Source organism: Lagenorhynchus albirostris, chromosome 10 (genome assembly GCF_949774975.1).
Source record: "Lagenorhynchus albirostris chromosome 10, mLagAlb1.1, whole genome shotgun sequence".
Taxonomy (NCBI): domain Eukaryota; kingdom Metazoa; phylum Chordata; class Mammalia; order Artiodactyla; family Delphinidae; genus Lagenorhynchus; species Lagenorhynchus albirostris.
The window spans coordinates 51,698,811-51,719,096 of NC_083104.1; the positions used below are offsets into that span (position 1 = coordinate 51,698,811).

The 20,286-nt window shown below is 46.5% G+C and overlaps 1 protein-coding gene and 1 long non-coding RNA gene across 2 annotated transcripts in view; both read left to right on the forward strand.

Moving 5' to 3' along the window:
- GLB1 (galactosidase beta 1) overlaps positions 1-5,850 on the forward strand; it is a 90,123-nt gene extending 84,273 nt beyond the window's left edge. The window contains exon 16 of the mRNA XM_060162454.1: positions 5,278-5,850. Coding sequence (XP_060018437.1) covers positions 5,278-5,520 — 243 coding nt within the window. The 3' untranslated portion in view covers positions 5,521-5,850. The remainder of the gene's footprint in view (positions 1-5,277) is intronic.
- Positions 5,851-6,065: 215 nt separating this feature from the next.
- On the forward strand, positions 6,066-13,951 carry LOC132528069 (uncharacterized). The gene is made up of 5 exons (XR_009543124.1): positions 6,066-6,175; positions 9,384-10,209; positions 10,333-10,951; positions 12,796-13,278; positions 13,860-13,951. It is a non-coding gene; the product is annotated as an uncharacterized LOC132528069 (long non-coding RNA).
- The last annotated feature ends 6,335 nt before the right edge of the window (positions 13,952-20,286 follow it).

Below are 20,286 nucleotides of genomic sequence, written 5' to 3' on the forward strand. Positions count from 1 at the left end.
AGATTCTCAACCACTGAGCCACCAGGGAAGCCCCAGGATTGACTCTTTTGCTTTGCGTTCTTATCAGAGGGTTCTATTAATCTAGAGAATTTAAAACAGACAAGCAGACACATGTCTGTCTGACAACACAGAGTAGGTCAGGCACTTCCTATCCGTCATTGGAACTATTACCACCTTGGTGATAATAGCAGAGAGCTGGAGTCAGCCAGGGGTCAAGCCGTGGTCAGAGAAAGTCAGCCTTTGTCATGGAGATAGTTCGGCTGGGACAACCACGGGAAGCCCCAGAAGCCACTGGGTTCACTCTACAGATGCTCCACCTCAGTGAGGCTCCCTGTATTAATTAAGAGTATGTCTACTTTTAGGGAGTCCCCTGGCAGTCCAGTGGTTAGGACTCCGTGCGTCCACTGCAGGGGGCATGGATTTGATCCCTGGTCGGGGAACTAGGATCCCACAAGCTGCATGGAGCGGCCAAAAGAAAAAAAAAAAAAGAGTGTGTCTACTTCTAGATCACATGTGCCTACTCTCCCCTCCACCAATAATTTCAACATTACTTTTAAAAGAGAAACAAAAATCAGAGTGTAGGGCTTCCCTGGTGGCTCAGTGGTTGAGAGTCCACCTACCGATGCAGGGGACATGAGTTCGTGCCCCAGTCCGGGAAGATCCCACATGCTGCGGAGTGGCTGGGCCCGTGAGCCGTGGCTGCTGAGCCTGCGTGTCTGGAGCCTGTGCTCCACAATGGGAGAGGCCACAGCAGTGAGAGGCCCGCATACTGCAAAAAAAAAAAAAAAATCAGAGTGTATATGTTTGTTTGTTTGTTTTATAAGTTCATTTATTTCATTTATTTATTTTTGGCTGCACTGGGTCTTCGTTGCTGTGCACGGCTTTCTCTAGTTATGCGAGCAGGGGTACACTTCATTGCGGTGCACTGGCTTCCCATTGCAGTGGCTTCTCTTGTTGCGGAGCATGGGCTCTAGGCACATGGGCTCAGTAGTTGTGGCTTGTGGGCTGTAGAGCGCAGGCTCAGGAGTTGTGGCACACGGACTTAGTTGTTCCGGGGCATGTGGGATCTTCCTGGACCAGGGCTCAAACCCGTGTCCTCTACATTGGTAGGTGGATTCTTAACCACTGTGCCACCAGGGAAGTCCCAGAGTGTATATGTTTTTTAAAATCGATTTTTTTTTAAGTTTGACTCTTTTAAAGTGTTAATCAAGGGGGAAAGCAAATATTGCATTGTTCTTCCAGTAAGCAGTGTTCTCTAAAATTCTTAAGCTGAGAGTGGAGGGGCATGAAGTATCTTTGAGTAGGGCTGAGTCTCTCCCCAGGCAGAATTATCCTCCAGTGTTATTTACTGAGTCAACACTGGTGTATATTGAATGTCTCTCTGCTAGGTGCTGAGAAGCTCTCCCTGAACAAGACAGACTCAGCCTTTTCCTTCATAGAGTCTCTGCTGGAAATAGCTGATAAACCAGTAATGAGACAAATGACCAAAATTTCAAACACTGACAGTAACTAGAAGACAGAAATTAAAGGGAGAGTGAGTGATGGAATGGAAGGCCCAGAATTGAGGAGGGGATGACATGCTCCTTCTCTCCGAGGAGGTGATGATGGGGTGGAGACTTGAGGGATCTGAAGGCTTCAGGTGTGAGGGACAGTCTTGCAGGCGCAGGGGATGCTTGGTGCACAGGTGAGCAAGCTTGGCGTGCGGAGTGGGGAAGTGGGGAGCTGGGAGCAAGGGTGAGAGGATGTGCCTGTTGGCCACTAAGGAGATCAGAAGCAGAAACGTGTGAAAATTGTCTTATTTTTATGTGGCTGCTGTGTGCAGCCTGGTATCTAGAGTTAGAGGAAGCCCGGGGGCCAACCTGGGGGGGCAGCTGCAGGAGGCTGGGTCAGCGCTGCCTGGGACGTGCTCTGGAGGACTGGCCATGAGGGTGGAGAGGAGCAGGGACACCGGACTGATGATGGAGTGACGGCCGTTCGCTCAGCTCAGCTGTGCTGCCCAGCACGGCAGCCACTGACCGCGTGTGGCTCTTTTACGCTTACATTTGAATTAATGCAAAGTGAAGATTCAGTTCCTTACACCAGCCACACCACAGGTGCTCAGGAGCCGCTGTCAGGGCACGCAGCTGGCGTCGCCGAGCTCTCCATCTCTGCAGACAGTTCCATTGACTAGCGATGCCTCGGAGCTGTGTACCACAACCTGTGCTTTCCCAATCCTTCATTCCTCTCTCTTGGAAGGGCAACCAAGCCATCACAGGCTTCATCGAATGTCCATTCTGTTAAGGACTGAGAGTAGAGGGGAAGTTTGTCCTGAAGACTTTCATAGCTTTGGAGAATTAACCAAAACCAAAGACAGTGTAACCCTGGGTTTTGGGAAAGTTGGGGGCAAGGTGCCAGGCAGGATGCCTACGTGTTGGAGTCACTTGGGCAAGTTAAAAGACAGAGTCCAGGGACTTCCCTGGCAGTCCAGTGATTAAGACTCCACGCTTTCACTGCAGAGGGCACGAAATTGATCCCTGGTCAGGGACCAGGGACCAGGATCCCTGGTCAGGTAAGGTCCCGCACGCTGCGGCACGCAGCCAATAAAAGAGTCCACGTGGGAGCTGAAGGCTTAAAATAGGCCACAGGTGATAATTTGCTGGAGAAAAGAATAACTAGAACAGGGCTTCCCTGATGGCGCCGTGGTTGAGAGTTCGCCTGCCGATGCAGGGGATGCGGGTTCGTGCCCCGGTCCGGGGGGATCCCACATGCCACGGAGCGGCTGGGCCCGTGAGCCATGGCCGCTGAGCCTGCATGTCCGGAGCCTGTGCTCCGCAACGGGAGAGGCCACAACAGGGAGAGGACCGTATACCGCAAAAAAAAAAAAAAAAAAAAGAATAACTAGAACAGATCGCGCAAATGAAGGAGAATCAGGAGAAAAATTGTATCACCTTTGATGTGCAGCTAGGAGTGACAATTGCGGGTTACATCCCTTGGTCACAGAGTAGTCTGGGAAGTGGGACCACCACGAGTGTTCGCTAGTGGGAGTTGAACCTTCCAGAAACATGCGGGTAGCTGGAGAAGTGAAAGTTGGAAGAAGGACCAGACAATCAAAGGCAGAAACGCTCATCACCCTCCCGATTTGGTCCAGTCGACTTCTCTGGGGACTCCCAGAAGCAAGTGGTACCCTGGGAAGCTCACGGGAGGCCTTTGGGGCTGTTGTCTGTGCAGTTACTGCACTGTTGGTTGGCAGGGCAGCGTTTAGGAGGATGAGCTGGACCTGGACCAAGGGTGAGCTGAGCCCACAGGTGCCTGGTTCTGTCAGTGCCTCGTTTAACCGTGAAAACCCCCAGCAGTGTCCCGGCTCCCTTCCACCTTCCAGTGTCAAGCAAGTTACTCCTTGCTCGGGGAGCGTTCTGCTCCCAGGGCCCCTGCTCGCCGCACCCTGTCTCCTTGCCCGGGTGAGTTGCATCCCCTAACCCTGGAGGGAGCCAGGGGAGCCTATTTCCACCCTGCACTCCCAGGTCCCAATAACCGACACAGGGGACTCAGGACCCGGTCCCCAGCTTCCAGGTGGACATGCCCGGTGCAGCATGAGGGATGTGAGGGGGTAGCATCTCAGAAGGGACTGACCCTCAGCATGGCCGTGGCTGGGATGCAGTGTGGAGCCCCTGTCGCCCAGGCCAGCCCTTGTGTGCTACTCACCGAGCCCTCTTGCACTCCCCCTTGGAGCCCATTGTTCCCCCTCGACCGCAAAAGTCAAGTTCTGCTGTTCTCTAATACTGCGGAAACAGAGCGCTGCCAGATCTTCAACTGATAAAACCTGGTGAGGCTGTCGTTGCGTGTACCTTCAGGATGGATCGAGATAGCATATCCCGTGGTAAAAACAAGAGTAAAATAATTCTGAGAATTGTGAATCTGTCACCCTTTTTCTAAATGACTTATCCCAACAGACAGGTGGCTTTCCATCACTGGCCTCCTTTCGTGGACCTGTGGAGGCCAAGGTCTTTTCACTGTGGTGGCGTGAGGGGTGCTGCCACGCCACGCTGACCACGGGCTGGGCACTGCCTCCTCCCACCCTCACTGTCCCCAAGTACCAGAGTGGGGACCCGCCCAATGTCACACAGCCAGTAAGTGGCAGGAGTAAGGTTTGAACCCAGGTAGGAAGCTGACATTGAGGGGACACCTGGGGTTAACCAGGTGAGAACTGAGTAGCTCTGCAGCTGGGTCAGGGCTGCAGGTGGCAGCCAGGACTGGGCCTCCTCCAGGGTGTCCCCCAATACATGTGGGCCACCGTGGGAGCGATTTTTATACTTCTCCCTCCCTCCCTTCCTTCTTCCTTCCTTCCCCCATCCTCTCCCACATATTCTCTCTCTCCCCACTTGCTCTGTCGTGTGTGTGAGATCTCCCCTCCTTTGCTCTCTTTCTGTGTAACAGAAGGTGCCATCTATTCATCCAACTGCTAAGTCCCACCTGTGAGCAAATCCTAGCTCCTGCCTAGAGGCTGTGCAGACACACCTGCACCTGGTCCCTGTTCCTGAGGACTTTCTCCTCCCTCTCAGTTTTGTGGTGGAAGCAGCTTCTCCTACTCATGGAAGTCGTCTTTGCAGCATGTAGGATCCCCTCTGCTCCTTGAAGCAAGTCCCCACTCTCACTCTGATGCTGGTGTGAAAACTGCCAAAACACAGCAGGAACACAGACACCCGCCTGGGCGGCCCCCATCTCTCCCTCCGCGACCTTCACATCCTTCTAGAGGACCTGTGTGTCCCAAGCTGCAGGCGCCGTGCTTATCTCGTGCACAGAGGCAGCGAGGTCACCACCTGCCTGGAGGAGGGGAGAATAAAGAGAGAAAGCTCGTCTCCTTGAGGAGGCAGGGAGGCAGCTGCCTACAGAGGCGCCAGGCAGAGGCTGGTGTGTGCCGACAGGCACCTGACCCCTACCCCGCCCTGGACCCAGGACGAAATCCAGTAACTTGGATTTGTCATCCAGTGTCATCCAGTGATGACATGTGTGGTGCTGAAGCCAGTCAAAGAGACCAGACACATCTCTTCCTGAAGCAGGGTGGGTACCAGGGGCAGCTTTTGTGGCTTCTCCCACCCAGCCCCTGCCCGACTTGGCTGGACATCTCAGCAGGATGCTGGACCCCACGCTGGCCTGGCCTGGCTCTGGGCCTGACCTGTGGCAGGAGAATTCCTTTCTGGGGACACTGCCCGCCTCCCCGCCCTGGCCCCCTTGCACCGAGGCTCTCGCACTCCCCAGGGTGGTCAGTGCAGCTGGGTTGATGGTTTTCTCTCTCTCCAGGGTCAGGTGTGGATTAATGGCTTTAACCTTGGCCGCTACTGGCCAGCACGGGGCCCCCAGATGACCTTGTTCGTGCCGCAGCACATCCTGGTGACCTCGGCCCCAAACACCGTCATCGTGCTGGAGCTAGAGCGTGCGCCCTGTGGGGACGGTGGCCCAGAACTGTGCACTGTGGAGTTCGTGGACAGGCCGGTGCTCGGGGCAGCCAAGACCCACAGCCGTGTCCCTGCAGACCAACACTAAGACTCGTGGCTGGACCATGTGTGATGACAAGGACTGTGACCCTTCGGAATTCTAGCCTTGCTCATACCTAACATGCCCCTTGGAAGGTCAGCATTCACTGGAGAGTTTGACTGGAAAATAGATTAGGTGTGTTCTCACCTGAGGTTTCCCTACAGCCTGGCGGTGCCTGACGCACCCCCGTCTGGCTGCGTGGACGTAGGGTGAGGGTGGTAGCCCAACAACACACAGAGGCATTTGCAGAGTTGGAATGGAAGCGTTCAAGGTGTTCCCGATTTTTATTTTGTACAAATCATGTAGTCTTTTTATTAAATAAAATTTGTATTCAAATGATCTTACTGTTTTTAATGTTGAGCGGGTATTAAATTATAGGTTCTGATTTAAATCATAACTAGACTTGAGTGGGCTGAATAAGCCACTTCACTAACTTGAGGTTGGTTCAAAGGAGTAGAAAATAGTCTTGTTTTGATCTAGTGGACTGTTGCTTTTCTGATCTTTATTTGACTTCCTTTTAAATCTCTGTGATATCTACTAGGTGAGCCTTTAAACACAACTCCAAATAATTATGCAAAGGATTGACAGTTGGAGAGCGTAGATAGGATGGTGCATCTGTACAGTAGGAGACCCCAGAGCCACTAAAGTGGTGATGCAGATCATGGTAAGTGGTGTTAAAAAAGCAGGTTGCCTTAAGTTGGATCCCATTTTGTGTGTTTAGACATAAGAGCTGCATGTATGCACACATTCAGCCCAGGCCTGTTCAACGTCAGTAGACACGTGAACACACGTGGACATGCAGAGACCAGGCGTTGTGTGAGATGCAATGTCCTGCCCGGGGCATCCTGCTCTCAGACCTTGGGCACTGTCCTCCACTACGCCCAGTTCTGAGCATACTGTATATTTAATCCACTCCTCCCCCACAAGGACTCAGAGGAACGTATTGTCCTCTTCCCCGATTTACCAGGTCACACGTCTACAAGTGGTAGAGATACGGTTTGAACCCCGGTTGTCTGGCTCTGGTGTCTAGACACACATTGCATTCGTCATATATCGACACATGCTCATGTTCCCACAGCAACATAAACAGAATTGTCAGTATGAGCATATCTGGGTGGTGGGTGTTTGAGAGATTGTTTACCTTTTCTTTTTTGCTTACCTGTATTTTAAATCCTGTACAGAGAAGATGTACATTTTTTTAAGGGAGGAAGAAAGGAAAAATTTCTGATGCTCATCTACAACACCTTTTACGGGAGTGTGTTTTTCTCTGTCTCCTAGACATCAGTGATGACTGTCTGGGATTCAACAGGGAGTTTGGAAACTCTGGTTGAGCCACTGCCAGAGGCAAGTATGAGTTGAGACAGACCAGAACTTAACTCAGGACTGTCTTCCATAGCATCTTCTGCTGGATGTCCTGCATCCTTTGGATACTGGGCAGACCACAGGGTGAAGGGGTTGCTACCTGCACACGCAGCCTCACTGCATCACTCTTTCTTCCACTACTAAGTTACTGAAAACTTAGAAAACGATACTCAAGAACTGTGCCTAGCGACACGTTTTGGGAAGATGTGAGACCATTCCTTTTAAAGCCTTACGTACATTGGTACATTTCACGTCCCCTTCCCAGAGATTCCCTGTCGTGGAGTCTCCAGAGGCTCAGGCAGTGGAGTGAAACCACCGCGTCAGAGCGTACATTTCCCTTCCATTCTCTCATCCGATATTCAGAACTGCACCCTATGATAGGCAGCGGTAAACCCGCTTCACAGATGAAAACATTTAAACGTCAGCGAGAGCTGGAGTTGGATTCCAATCTGGTCTATCTCTGTCCAAAGCCAGAGTGTTTTGTCTGGTTCATGTGAGGGAATCTTTTAGCGTTCTCACCCTTGTCCAGGATGTTATGTTCTGGAAAACAGAATCTTGATACACACAAATGGTACCACCCTGGACTCTACCCAAACCTATCCAGCTCTCCGTACTGCCTCTCAGGGGCATACATTTCATCTTCTATAATGTTGTTCTTAAAATACAATGCCCCTTCCATCATTCCTGATTTCTTAACTCTGTGGAAGGGTGCTACCTCTGAAAATAATAAGGGCAGCACCTTTATTGCCTGCTATGTAAACCTTTTATATTAAATGTATCTTAAGCTGGTTTTAATATGTCAAAGCTTTCTGAGCAGGCCTGAGCTAACCCAACCATAACACTGATGTTCCTGGAACGTTACCATATTTTCAGCCATCCTTGCGAACATCGTGGCCTTTTCCTTGGTACCCCTGGCTTAGCTGTTCCCCCGATCTGCACAACCTGCAGAACCTCTTGTTTTGAACAGAGTTATTGAAGTGTGATTTACATACCGTAAAATTCACTCAGTTTGATGAGTTTTACTAAACTTACACAGGTGTAAACCACCATCACAATCCAGTTTTAGAACACTTCTTTCACCCCAGAAGGTTCTCTAGTGCAGAAGATCTTCATTTCCACCCTACTCCAGGGAACCGCGAATCTGTTTTCCATCACTGTCATTTTGCCGTTTGTCAGAACTTCATGGAACCGGGATCACAATATGAAGTCTTCCGCGTCTGACTCCTTTCCCTCAGCATGATGTGTTTGAGGTTTGCCCATGTTGTAGCGTGATCAGAAGGTTCTTCCTTTTTTCTGCTGAGGAGCCTTCCACGTATGGACATCCATGTGTCGGTTATGGGCATTTGGATTGTTTCCAGTTCGGGGCTCTTATGAATAATGCTGACCTGAGCTTCCATGCACAGCTCTTCGTGTGGTCAACTGTTTTCCTTTCCCTTGGGTAGGCACCTAGGGGGAGAATTGTTTAGTCACATGATAAATGTATGTCCAACTTTTTAAGAAACTGCTAAACAATTTCAGAAGATCTTGTCTGAGGCAAGGAAGGGATGAAGAAGGGACAGAGTCCCCCTGGGTGGAGCGCTGTGGCACTGGAGTTTGTGCCCTCTGTCTCTTTATCCTGCTCTGTGTCAGGCTACTCAGTGTCTCTCTCTTTTTGTCTTTCAGTCAGTCCATTGTTATTTCTCAGCAAATCCAGTTTATTCAGAATGAAATTGTTTCGTGTTCATCCGGGTTTGGGTTTTTTTCATTGTTTCCCCAACAAGCGATAGGTCTTCTGTCAGATGACACACATAGGAAATGATCTTGTGTGGTCTTTGTTTCTTGCCTTATGAGCATAAAAGTCATTTCCTGAAATCACTTTTTCAGTCAATGCTCTGAGGGAGTCTGTCTGGTCTGTGGCAGAAGAGACGGCTCGGGTGGCCTAGTAGCTCGTGGGCTGTGAGGAAAGTCCAGTCGGTGTCCAGATACAGGCTGAGGCAGTTCTGGGTTAAGCCCAGCCTCTGCTCTTGGTCTGACTGAGCACGTTCCCAGGAGGGAACCTCCCAGGTTGTCCCCTGCCCTTCAGCCTTCGGGTCCTGAGTTTTGCTAACTAGACACCCTGCAGCCCTCTGTTGTCTATAAAAGCCCAGGGAAGATTCTCAACTGATTCCTCAGCAGACAGCTGCTCTGTACCCCCAGGGGTTTTCCACATGTGAGGAACCGCCCAGAAGCCCAGGCCTCTGAGCCCTCAGGCCGGCAGCACTGTCCCACCCCACCCCCGCCCCAGTGAAACAGGACAGGCTGGGGGCAGAAACGCAGGTGCGTGCGCCCGTGCCATCACTCACCATCGACGTGGTCTCAAGGAAGTGATTCGCTTATTAAGCCCCCATTTCCTCACCTCCTATGTGGGGTCCCCACTTGTGGAGTTTTTACATCAAAGGCAATAATCATAAAAGCGCCTCATAGGGCACTTGCCATGGAGCAGGGGCTTCCTGAAGGCTAATTGCATTCTTTCCCACCACATTCCTCCACAGAAGCAGGTAACCGATCATCTGGAAACCTGAGGGATGGGCAGGGAAGAAAAGCCACCAGGAGACACCATCCTTTCCCTGGAGCTCCTTGTGTTCAGTTCAACAGCTTGGCTCTTCTGACCGGGCGCCGTGCTTGGCTGAAGGACGCAAAGCCAAGGAGACAGTCTAGTATCAAACATGGACCCAGACCAGAAAAGAGGGGGGAGGCTCCACAGAAAGGGTGAAGGCGCTTCATCCATCAGGACCCTCCAGCACTAGCCTGGCCTTGCTGGGAGCAGCCTGTGCCTACAGAAAACACTTGAAATCCAGCATGGACTTCAGAAACCTCAGTGTAGACCTCAGGGTCCTCCACTTCCTTAAGGCCTCTGTTCACCTGTTCCCAAAACTTAAGCAACTTTCTGGTGCCAACACCTTGAATTCATAATCCAAAGGGCATTTCCCATCACTGCATGCCACACTGGTCATGGTCTGTTGCTACACATCAAACTGCTTCAATACATTTGCATAAGTGGCATAAACAACTATTTTGTGATGTACATGATTCCATGGATCAGGAATTGGGACAGGCACAGCAGGATGGCTTGTCTCTTCCATGACATCTGCGACCTCTGCTGGGCCCTGGAATCATCTGGAGGTTCCTTCACTCCAGACGGCATTTGGGCTGGGATGTCTGAAGGCTGAGCTCAGCTAGGATGGTCAACCAAAGCTTCCATCCATGGCCTTCTCTATGCCTTCAGTAGCCAGGTTCCGAGAGGGCGTGTTCCAGGAAGGAATTCTAGAGCGTCCTTTTTGTGGATTTACGTCCATCCCACTAAAGTCTGAGAAGCCGGTGAGCATGAATTGAATCCCTTCACCCTTGGTCCGAGGTCCCGTTGGCAAAGCACTGTGCTTGCTCCAGAGTGGGTATGTTTAGCCTGTGTTCATGAGTTGGATTCTTTTGTCTCTTTTGCAGATTACTGGCCTTTAGGGGTCCCACCAGGTATTACCGAAAGGGGAATTGTGACTCTGAACATAGACTAGAAATCCACTGTGTGACCCTCCACCGGCAAGAGTATATGGCAGGGTGAGGTGATGGGAGTGTATACTGCACTTAAAGTCTGGTTTCCTTCTTTGTTATCTTTGGATTTAGATTCCTGAGCAAGACGTGCACTCTGTCCAATTTACTTCACTTTGGCTTTAATTTTTACTAAGCAATGGGATTTTTATCTAGGTAATTGGGCCGTTCTGGATCATCTGTCCTCTTTTCCATGGCCTTTGAAGTCATGAAGTGTCCCAAGAAGTGTCAGTGAGGACTCTCCGGGGGTTCGGGTCGTGTCCCTTTTAGGGTGGGTGTGCTCTTCACCTTTAACTATGAGTGGAGTGTTTTCATTTATACAATAAATGTTCATTCAGTACTTACTCTGAACCCCATGCTACTGAGTAGGACGTATTTCTTGCACCTCAAGGAGCACACAGATGTGTGAATGGACGATGCAGTGTTTGTGGGGAAGACAATTCGAAGGACAAGACAAGCGTGCTGTGAACATTCCGGATCTAGTCCTGGACCTGTTGCGGAGCTGGGATTGGTCAGGGTAAGCCTCCTGGAGTGGAGCCATGTGGAGAATAAGAGAAGGAGAAAGGAATAGAAATGAAGAGAACAGAAGGTACTTCAGGGGGGAAGCAGCAACTACAAAGATCCAACGTCTAGACAGACAATAGAGAATTCCAGAAATATTCAGACCCCAACCAATCTTAACAAGCACCCTTACTTCTCACTAGCTCCAATTCTAATTCTCGATAAACAACTCTAGTAACTGACGGTAACCTTGTGGGTTTTGCCTTTATCAGCCTCCCCCATTTTGTAGTCCGGCGGAACAAATTCAGGTGCTTCTTGAGTCTGTGTCTCCCAGGCTACAGTCCTAACAACCCCCAAATAAACACCTTTTTATTTCAGTCGGGTCTCAGTTTCTAAAAATTTTGGTTAAAGCTCTTGTTTCATAGTCCGGTGAATTCTTCTGTTGCAGGAGTCTGCAATACAAGAACTTATTTTCCTCCTCAACTCTTGAAACTTAGATAATTTGTTTTCTTTCTTTCTTCTTTCTTTTCTTGATTGCTGTTATTATGGAAAATGGTAGGGGAGAATTTTTCTTTTCGACTCACACTTGAAGAAAACATGTCCCACACAATCCCTCCATCTCCATCATGTCTCATAAAATCTATCTTCACACTAAATGTGCTAAGAATCTCATCTGTCTCTTTGGGACAAATGCCCACCTCCAAAAAGAGCCTTTTGTTTTTCGTGCTAACTATGGACATTAAGGCAATTATCTCACCCAAAGGTTTTTGTGATAATGGGCAATTTCCTGTTTTGTTGACACTTGCTGTTAATACTGTACTCTCCCATCACCTTAACTGCAATATGTGGTTATCATGGAGCTTCTGCAGAGTAGTCTTATGCTTATGAAGCAATAGCCAATGATAATAACAATCACAGAAGAAGAGGAATTTCCATCATTTAATTAGGCAAAGGACACATAAGTAAATATCCTGGGCACTGTGTCAGAAATTCAGACTTGCGGATTAGGACCAGGCTGGCAAACATTCTGTGAGCCTTGGGGGCAGACGAGGAAATGGAAGAGCTAGGTTGCCCTGATAATTATTAGTGGAGGGACTGTTAATCCTTGCTCAGGTTACATCTCCTTCTGTGGGACTTAGCTCATAATATTGTTATTTGTTTACTGCTGACCCGAGAGCCTTCATGACAAGTACCATGTGACTTTCATTCTTGTATCCTTGGTACCCAGTACAGCACATCTAGCCCTCAATCAATGCTTCCTGGATGAAAAAATACTTCTATGTCTACATTCACAGACTGGGAGTGGGTCCATGTGTTTTCAGTGTTCCTTTAGCCGTGTCTAACACAGATGCTAGCTGAGGTGTCCTTCTCTTTAAAAAATTTAGATGAGATTTGTCTTTAAAACCTTCCCAAGATTTCTGTGAACCCCAGGAGAGCTTCCTTTCTCATGGTTTCCTCTGGCTACACATTGTGCTTCCACTGAATTAGTTCAATTCATGAACGAGCTCATCATCCCACACAGTCTTTTGCAGTATCTTGACTCAAATGTGGAACTGAGTCCCTTGAGTTTCACCAAAACCTCACCCACATTGGGCCTTTCATCTTTAGAACTTTACAGAAGTTTTAAGAGATGTGGGTGAGGGACAGTCTACAGAGCAACAGCATAAGCTTGATAGTACTGAATATCAGACACTCCAGTTTTTACAAGACATTCTACCATGCTCCATATTCCTTGGCCATCCTTGTTTATCTTCACTTCTCTTCTCTGTTCACTCCCACCTCTGAGTTTCTAATAACTTAAAAATTACACATGTCCCATCTGTATTCCTGAAATGACACATTCTCACCTTTCTCCTTCAGGTCCAGTTTCTTAGGTAGGGCCCCTGAGAAGGCTTCCATGCACTAAGAGAGAGGAGTCAAAAGGAAAGCCAAGTCAGATGCCAGGGAGCATCCCTGGGAAGGGTTCTGGCATGGCCACCTCCCATGGCCAAGCCCTTGGAGTTGGAAACCACAAGAGAAGCCCCACCAAAGTTTTGAGATCTGAGCAAATGGGGCTTTGCGGGGAGGAAGCAAGATCCCTGAGCTCCCCATCATGGCTCAAGTGTGGAGGCAGCATGGCATGGGTGTCTGCACGTGGACCAAGGCCCCTTCAAGGGTTCCTATGAGCAAGACATGGAGTGGAGAGCAGAAGGATGGTCTCATGCCAGCCAGAGCAGCATGAAGTAGCAAAGCCTCCAGAAATCCCTGCTAAGTCTTCTGAGGCCACAGAGGAATAAAGGAGAAAATGGAGCATTTCCAGTGTTGCAAGAGGAATGCCAAAGGATCAGTGGATCAACTCAGGAGGTCAGTTCATGGGTTGATGGTTGAGGCCCAGACAGGATGAGGTGCATTTCAGCAGGTGCTGACAGCAACAGATGACAAAGACCAGAGTCCCTTTCCCAAAATTGTTGACACTGAATGCCACTGAAGGAAGGGGGGTGGGTTAAATGCTGAATTGACTAAGATTAAGTCTCCGCCTTTTGGAGGAACTGGGGTCTCAAAACAGAAGTTAAGTTCAGCTCAGTTCTAGATGGAAGTTTAGTGTTGACACCCACATACATCTCTCCTAACACCTTTGGGTAGGATCAGCCCTATCTGGTGCCGGTAAATGTTTTAGAATCGTTTGTTCTTTGTTAGTAGGTGTTATTACTTCCTCAGAATGGATCAGCATATTTATTTAGAAGTATTTCCTCCTCTACTTTATTATATTGAGTTCATCTCAAGTGAGCTCGTTTGGATTGTTGATCTTGTTCATTGTTGTAGAATTATATTTCTTCCTTGGACTAAGGAGTGTTGGATTGCAGGCTCATTTTGAATGGGAGATTTCCTATTTGTTTATAAAGATTTGTTTCTCTCTCTCTCTCTGCTTCTCCATCCCTATATAGGAATTTTGAGGTTGCCTCTGTATTGGAGGCTGTTGGTACCCTACCCAGAAGCCTTTGCCCACTGCTGCACCCCTCCTTTACCTGCTGTGAGCGTTGGTTGTTCCTTTTTTTTGTTTTGTTTGTTTGTTTGTTTGTTTGTTTTTTTGCAGTATGCGAGCCTCTCACTGTTGTGGCCTCTCCCGTTGCGGAGCACAGGCTCCGGACGCTCAGGCTCAGCGGCCATGGCTCACGGGCCCAGCCGCTCCGCGACATGTGGGATCTTCCCGGACCGGGGCATGAACCCGTGTCCCCTGCATCGGCAGGGGGACTGTCAACCACTGCACCACCAGGGAAGCCCTGTATCCAACCATCTTTTAAATTTTTCTTGTTACATGTTATGTATCATCTCAGTGAGTTTTGGAAAACAGGAAGGCCCCCAGACTGTGGGCTTCTTGTTGCACCTTAATTGGAAGTCTTCTCAGTGATAGACTCAACACATTTGCAACCCTCAAGAAGTTTCCAAGGGGGCACTTCCCTGGTGGCGCAGTGGTTAAGAATCCACCTGCCAATGCAGGGGACACGTGTTCGAGCCCTGGTCCGGGAAGATCCAACATGCCACAGAGCAACTAAGCCCATGTGCCACAACTATTGAGCCTGAGCTCTAGAGCCCATGAGCCACAACTACTGAAGCCCACGCGCCTAGAGCCCGTGCTCCACAACAAGAGAAGCCACCGCAATGAGAAGCCCACGTACCGCAGCAAAGAGTAGCCCCTGCTCGCCTCAACTAGAAGAAGGCTGCATGCAACAACGAAGACCCAACGCAGCCAAAAACAAATAAATAAATAAACTTTAAAAAAAAGAGAGAAGTTTCCAAAGGACAGTTCTTTTATTTTCAACTTAAATCCATTCCCTCATAAGCTCACTCTTTGTCGACTGTACAAACCCTCTCAAACTCCTCCTTAGTCATTCCCCCAAGAGAAGCCCAGCTAGACCACAAAATCTGCCGCTTGAACCACCATTCACTTTATTTGCATGTGATGTTTTTGTGGCAATGTCATTACAATTAGGAGGAATCCCTCTAACCAAGGCAACTGTGGAGAGGTGGTTGTACAGTCCAGTCTTGGTGCAGATCTTTTTCCTGCCTGGCAGGGCTCCAGTTATAGGCTTGGCTTATCTCCTGTGTGATCAAAAGAATGCAAACATTCTGCAGGCTCCCACATGCTATCTTGTAACCATCTCATACCGCAAACTCTGCTTCCCATCCCAGGACTGACAGCATCTTCTTCAAAGCACCGCGCATCTCCATAGGCAGGTATATCAGGATGAGCAATCACCTGCTCACCTCACTTGCGAGCCCTGCTTTTTAGATTCTCTCTCTGCGGTTCATTAGTCAGTTTTCCTTAATCACAAGGTCTCCCTCTTTTTATTTTTCTAAAATGGAGGATATTGATTGTTTTGGCAGAATATGAAAATAATGCATGTTTGTTTAAAGAAATAAAGAAGCCCTGAAATTATAAAGCATAATTCTTCCCTCTATAAAAATGGCTAACATCAATAATATCTCAATAAATCTGGAAACATTTTAAATGACTAATAGTTTGGGGTTGAAGTTTGAGGTTTATCTTTCCAGGTTTTTAAAATGCACTTAAGGGAATTCCCTGGTGGTCCAGTAGTTAGTGGTTAGGACTCAAAGTTATCCCTGCCGGGGCCCAGGTTCCATCCCGCAAGCCATGCAGCCAAAAACAACAACAAAAAAATAGAAGCACTTAATATACATCATGAACATTTCTGCATGGTAGTAAGTTTATAGCTGGACATGATTCTTTTTAATGGCATATTCCATAATATGGATATACATTAATTAATTTTTATTATTAAATGTTTTAACCATACAGAAGAGTACTAAGAATAATGTAATAAACATCCATGTGCCATTTAATCATCAGAAAAAAAGTTCAGTCATGTATACATATTTTCTCCAGTTTGTCATTTGTCTTCTGATTTTTCTTTTGGTGATGTTTCGTCATGCATATTTTTGTATTCACATAGATGAATTTATTACTCATTTCTTTTATGGCTTCTGAATTTTGAGAATGTTCTTGCCTGTGCCAAAATTCTGAAGAAATTCTCCCATGTTTCCATTTAGAACTTTGATTGCTCCAACTTTTACATTTAAATATTTTATCTATTTGTAATTTAACCATGTATGGTGTGAGGTATGAATCAAACTTCATTTTTTCCCCAGATGATGGTCCATTTTGGTCTACTCCTTAAATAAACAATTCATTGTGTCCCTCCTTTGATTTAAGATGCCATCTTTATTTTTTTAATTGAAGTATAGTTGATATTGTTAGTTTCAGGTGTACAGCAAAGTGATTCAGTTATATATATATAAGCATTCTTTTTTAGAAGACGTGGTATATATGTATTATATATATATAATGTGATATTACTCAGCCACAAAAAAGAATGAAATCTTGTCATTTGTGACAACATGGATGAACCTAGAAGGCATTATGCTAAGTGAAATAAGTCAGACATAGAAGGACAAATACTGTATGTTATCACTTATATGTGGAATCTAAAAAACAAAATAAACGAACAAACGTAAAAAAAAAACCAGAAACAGTCATAGATACAGAGAGCAAACAGGTGGGTATCAGAAGGGGAGGGGGTGGCAGATGAGTAACATAGGTGAGGGAGTTTAAGAGGTACACCTTTCTAGTTACAAAATAAATGAGTAACAGGTATGAAATGTAGAGGGTGGGAAATATATCCAATAATTATGTAATATCTTTGGTGACATTTTTTCTTTTATTTCATATCTATATGAGATGATGGATGTTCACTAAACTTACGTGATGATCATTTCATGATGTATGTAAGTCAAATCATTATGCTGTACACCTTAAACTTATACTTATATGCCAACTTATATGCCAATTATACGTCAATAAAACTGGAAGAGGAAAAAAAATAAAATTATGAAGAAAGTACAGAGAGTTCCTATATATTCCATTTCCCCTATTACTAATATCTTACCTTAGCATGATGCATTTGTTATACTCGATGAACCAATATTGATGCATTATTATCAACTAATGTCCACATTTTATTCAGATGACCTTAGTTTTTAGCTAATGTCCTTTTCTGTTCCACAACTAACTACATTTAATTGTCATGTCTCCTCAGGCTCCTCCTGGGACAGTTTCTCAGACTTTCCTTGTTTTTGCTGATGTTCACAGTTTTGAGAGGTACTGGTCAGATACTTTGTAGAATGTCCCTCTTTTCCAGTTTTTATAGCTCTAGTTTATTCCGCTTACAGCAAGGAGCTAGTATCTCCAGCACGATGGCGTGTAGCAGTGATGATAGCAGGCATTCTTGTCGTCTTTTGCTTTTAGCCAAAATACCTCAGGAGTGCCCTGTTAAGCATTTTGAACTGAGATAAATATATTTGATCATGATAATAAAATATTATATTCCTATACTTCTGTCATATTCCTATCCTGGTTATAGTCAATATTATTTTTCTTAGTGTCTATCTTTGAATTGTTTTTTTTTCAATTGATTAGTTTATTGTTTGTTTTTATTTTGAGCTGTTTTGGGTTGAGCTTCTCATCGTTGTGGCTTCTCTTGTTGCGGAGCGCAGGCTTCAGTAGTTGTGGCACGTGGGCTCAGTATTTGTGGCTTGCGGGCTGTTGAGTACAGGCTCAGTAGTTGTGGTGCACGGGCTGAGTTACTCCGCGGCATGTGGGATCTTCCTGGACCAGGCCTTGAACCTGTGTCCCCTTCATTGGCCGGCGGATTCTTAACCACTGCGCCACCAGGAAAGCCCTATCTTTGAATTGTTAAATATGATTATATTTGTATTTGTGTGTGTCTGTGTGTGTGTTTGGGGCAGGGTGTCGGTAATTTTCCAGGAGGCAAGCTGTTTTCACAACCCAATGACTCTCTTCTACTGCCTCAGAGAGAGATTGCCTCCTGCAAATCTGAAATTTAACAAATCTGCCTCGTCTGCTCTTCTGAACCGAACTGGGACTCGGAGGGCTTCTGACTGAAGCCTTTCTCCTGGAGGTGTGCCCCTCCCTTTGGGAAGTGGATTCTTTCAGTGCTTTGTGAGGTCCGTCACTGCTGCACCCTCTCCCCACCCTTCTCTTCACCTTTCCCCACAATTTGCGCCTGATGTCGGCTGCTTTTAGCAGACCTTTCATATATTTTGGAGTCTGAAAAGTATCTCTCTCTCCAAGTTTGATTGAAAATGGAGTTCGTGGGTTTTTTCATTCTTTCTTCTTGCTGTTATTTTACAATTTCCCAGAGAAGATGAAAATGCAGACTTCTGCAGCTCTGTTCATACCAGAAGTCTTAATGAAGTCATTTTTGACCCAAGGACCACAATTTCTGGAACTAGGAGGCAATTCAATCAACCTTTGAGCTCTGTCACACAAAGTTTTATTAGAAACATAATGGGGATTTTGGAGAGAGGACTGGTGACCTTTGTGTAGTGAAATAGAAACTTGAATTGCCAGCATGGAGTACTTAATTAAGAGATAAGGAAACTCACTCATTCACGAAAAAATAATTGAACAACTGCTCTGCGCTAGGCATTTTACTAAGCAGTGAGGTGATGATTATTGTTGGTAGGGTTTGTCTAATTCATTATTAGAATATTGTTTCCCCTGAACTCAGTTGCTTGGGGATAATAAAACCAACCTTATCTACTTTAAGAAGAGGCTGAAATGAGTTTCAATATGTGAAAACAGTTGGTGGAGTTCTGGTATACTGAAAGGGGAATTTGGAACCATTATAAGCTTTTAAGGAGTGAAGTATTTTATTTTTATTGAAATTAGTTGGTTTACAATGTTGTCCTGGTTTCTGGTGTACAGCAAAGTGATTCAGTTATACATATATGTATCTATACTTGTTCTGATTCTTTTCCATTATAGGTTATTACAAGGTATTGAACATAGTTCCCTGTGCTACAGAGTAGGTCCTTGTTGGTTATCTATTTTATATATAGTAGTGTGTATATTTTGATCCCAAGCTAATTTATCCCTTCCACCCTTCCTCTTTGGTAAACGTAAGTTTGTCTTCTATGTCTGTGAGTCTATTTCTGTTTTATAAATAAGTTCATTTGTATCATTTTTTTTAGATTCCACGTGTAAGTGATATCATATGATATTTGTCTTTCTCTGTCTGACCTACTTCACTTAATAAGATAATCTCTAGGTCCATCCATGTTGCTGCCGATGGCATTCTTTCTTTTTTTTTTTTTTTTCGGTGGCTGATTAATATTCCGTTGTACATATGTACCACACCTTCTTTATCCATTCATCTGTTGATGGACACTTAGGTTGCTTCCATGTCTTGGCTATTGTAAATAGTGCTGCTGTGAACATTGGGCTGCATGTGTCTTTTTGAGTTAGAGTTTTCTCCAGATATATGCTCAGGAGTGGGATTGCTGGATCATATGGTAGCTCTATTTTTAGTTTTTCAAAGAACCTCCATACTATTTTCCATTCCTACCAACAGTGTAGGAGGGTTCCCTTTTCTCCACGACCTCCCTAGCATTTTTTTTTTGTTTTTGATTTGTTGTTGTTGTTGCTGTTGGCTGGACCACGTGGCTTGTGGGATCTTAGTTCCTTGACCAGGGATTGAACCCAGGCCCTTGGCAGTGAAAGCATGGAGTCCTAACCACTGGACCTCCAGGGAATTCCCTTCAGCATTTATTATTTGTAGACTTTTTGATGATGGCCATTCAGGAGTAAAGTATTGTGATCACAGAAATGGGTGGAGCTTGTGTCTGGTTCCTTTGAGTGCAGGAAGCCACTGACCGGTACAGAACACAGGATGTCAGGTGGCCGCAACACAGCCAAGGGTAGAGTTGGCCTATGACTATAATAGAAACAGAGTGTAGGGACAATGCCTCAGGGCTTAAGGCAGGCAAATTATGGCAGCAAAGGTGAGGTTGACTAGTGGAATTGCATGAACCAAGAGTCAAATGAGGGCCGGAAGGCAATGAATGGACAGCCCTGATGCAAACTCAGTGCTTCCTCATTTTCCCACAGTGGAAATGGGGTCAATTTCCATTTATATTAGGTGCTGATCCAGAAGTCCCCATTTTAGACCTGAGTTCCTGGAAACAGACTCTGAAACCCTGAGATTAGCATACAGGAGATTTAATGGGGAGTCCTCTTGAGAACACCACCTGTAAGGGCATGAAGGAAGCAGGAGTGGGCAGTAGGAAAAGTTGGTACACAATGTAGCTGCAGCAGAGGCTCCAGCTAATCTTATGGGGAGCTCTGCCATTGTAATGGCCTATCAGCGTTGTCCCAAATTAAAGCAAGGGGGCAAGTGTTTCTTTCTCCTCAGTATCCAGGCGCTGGATATGAGTTGGCCCAGGAAGGACAGTCCTGAAAGGAGACCAGCTGAGAGCCCCAGATGTCCGGCC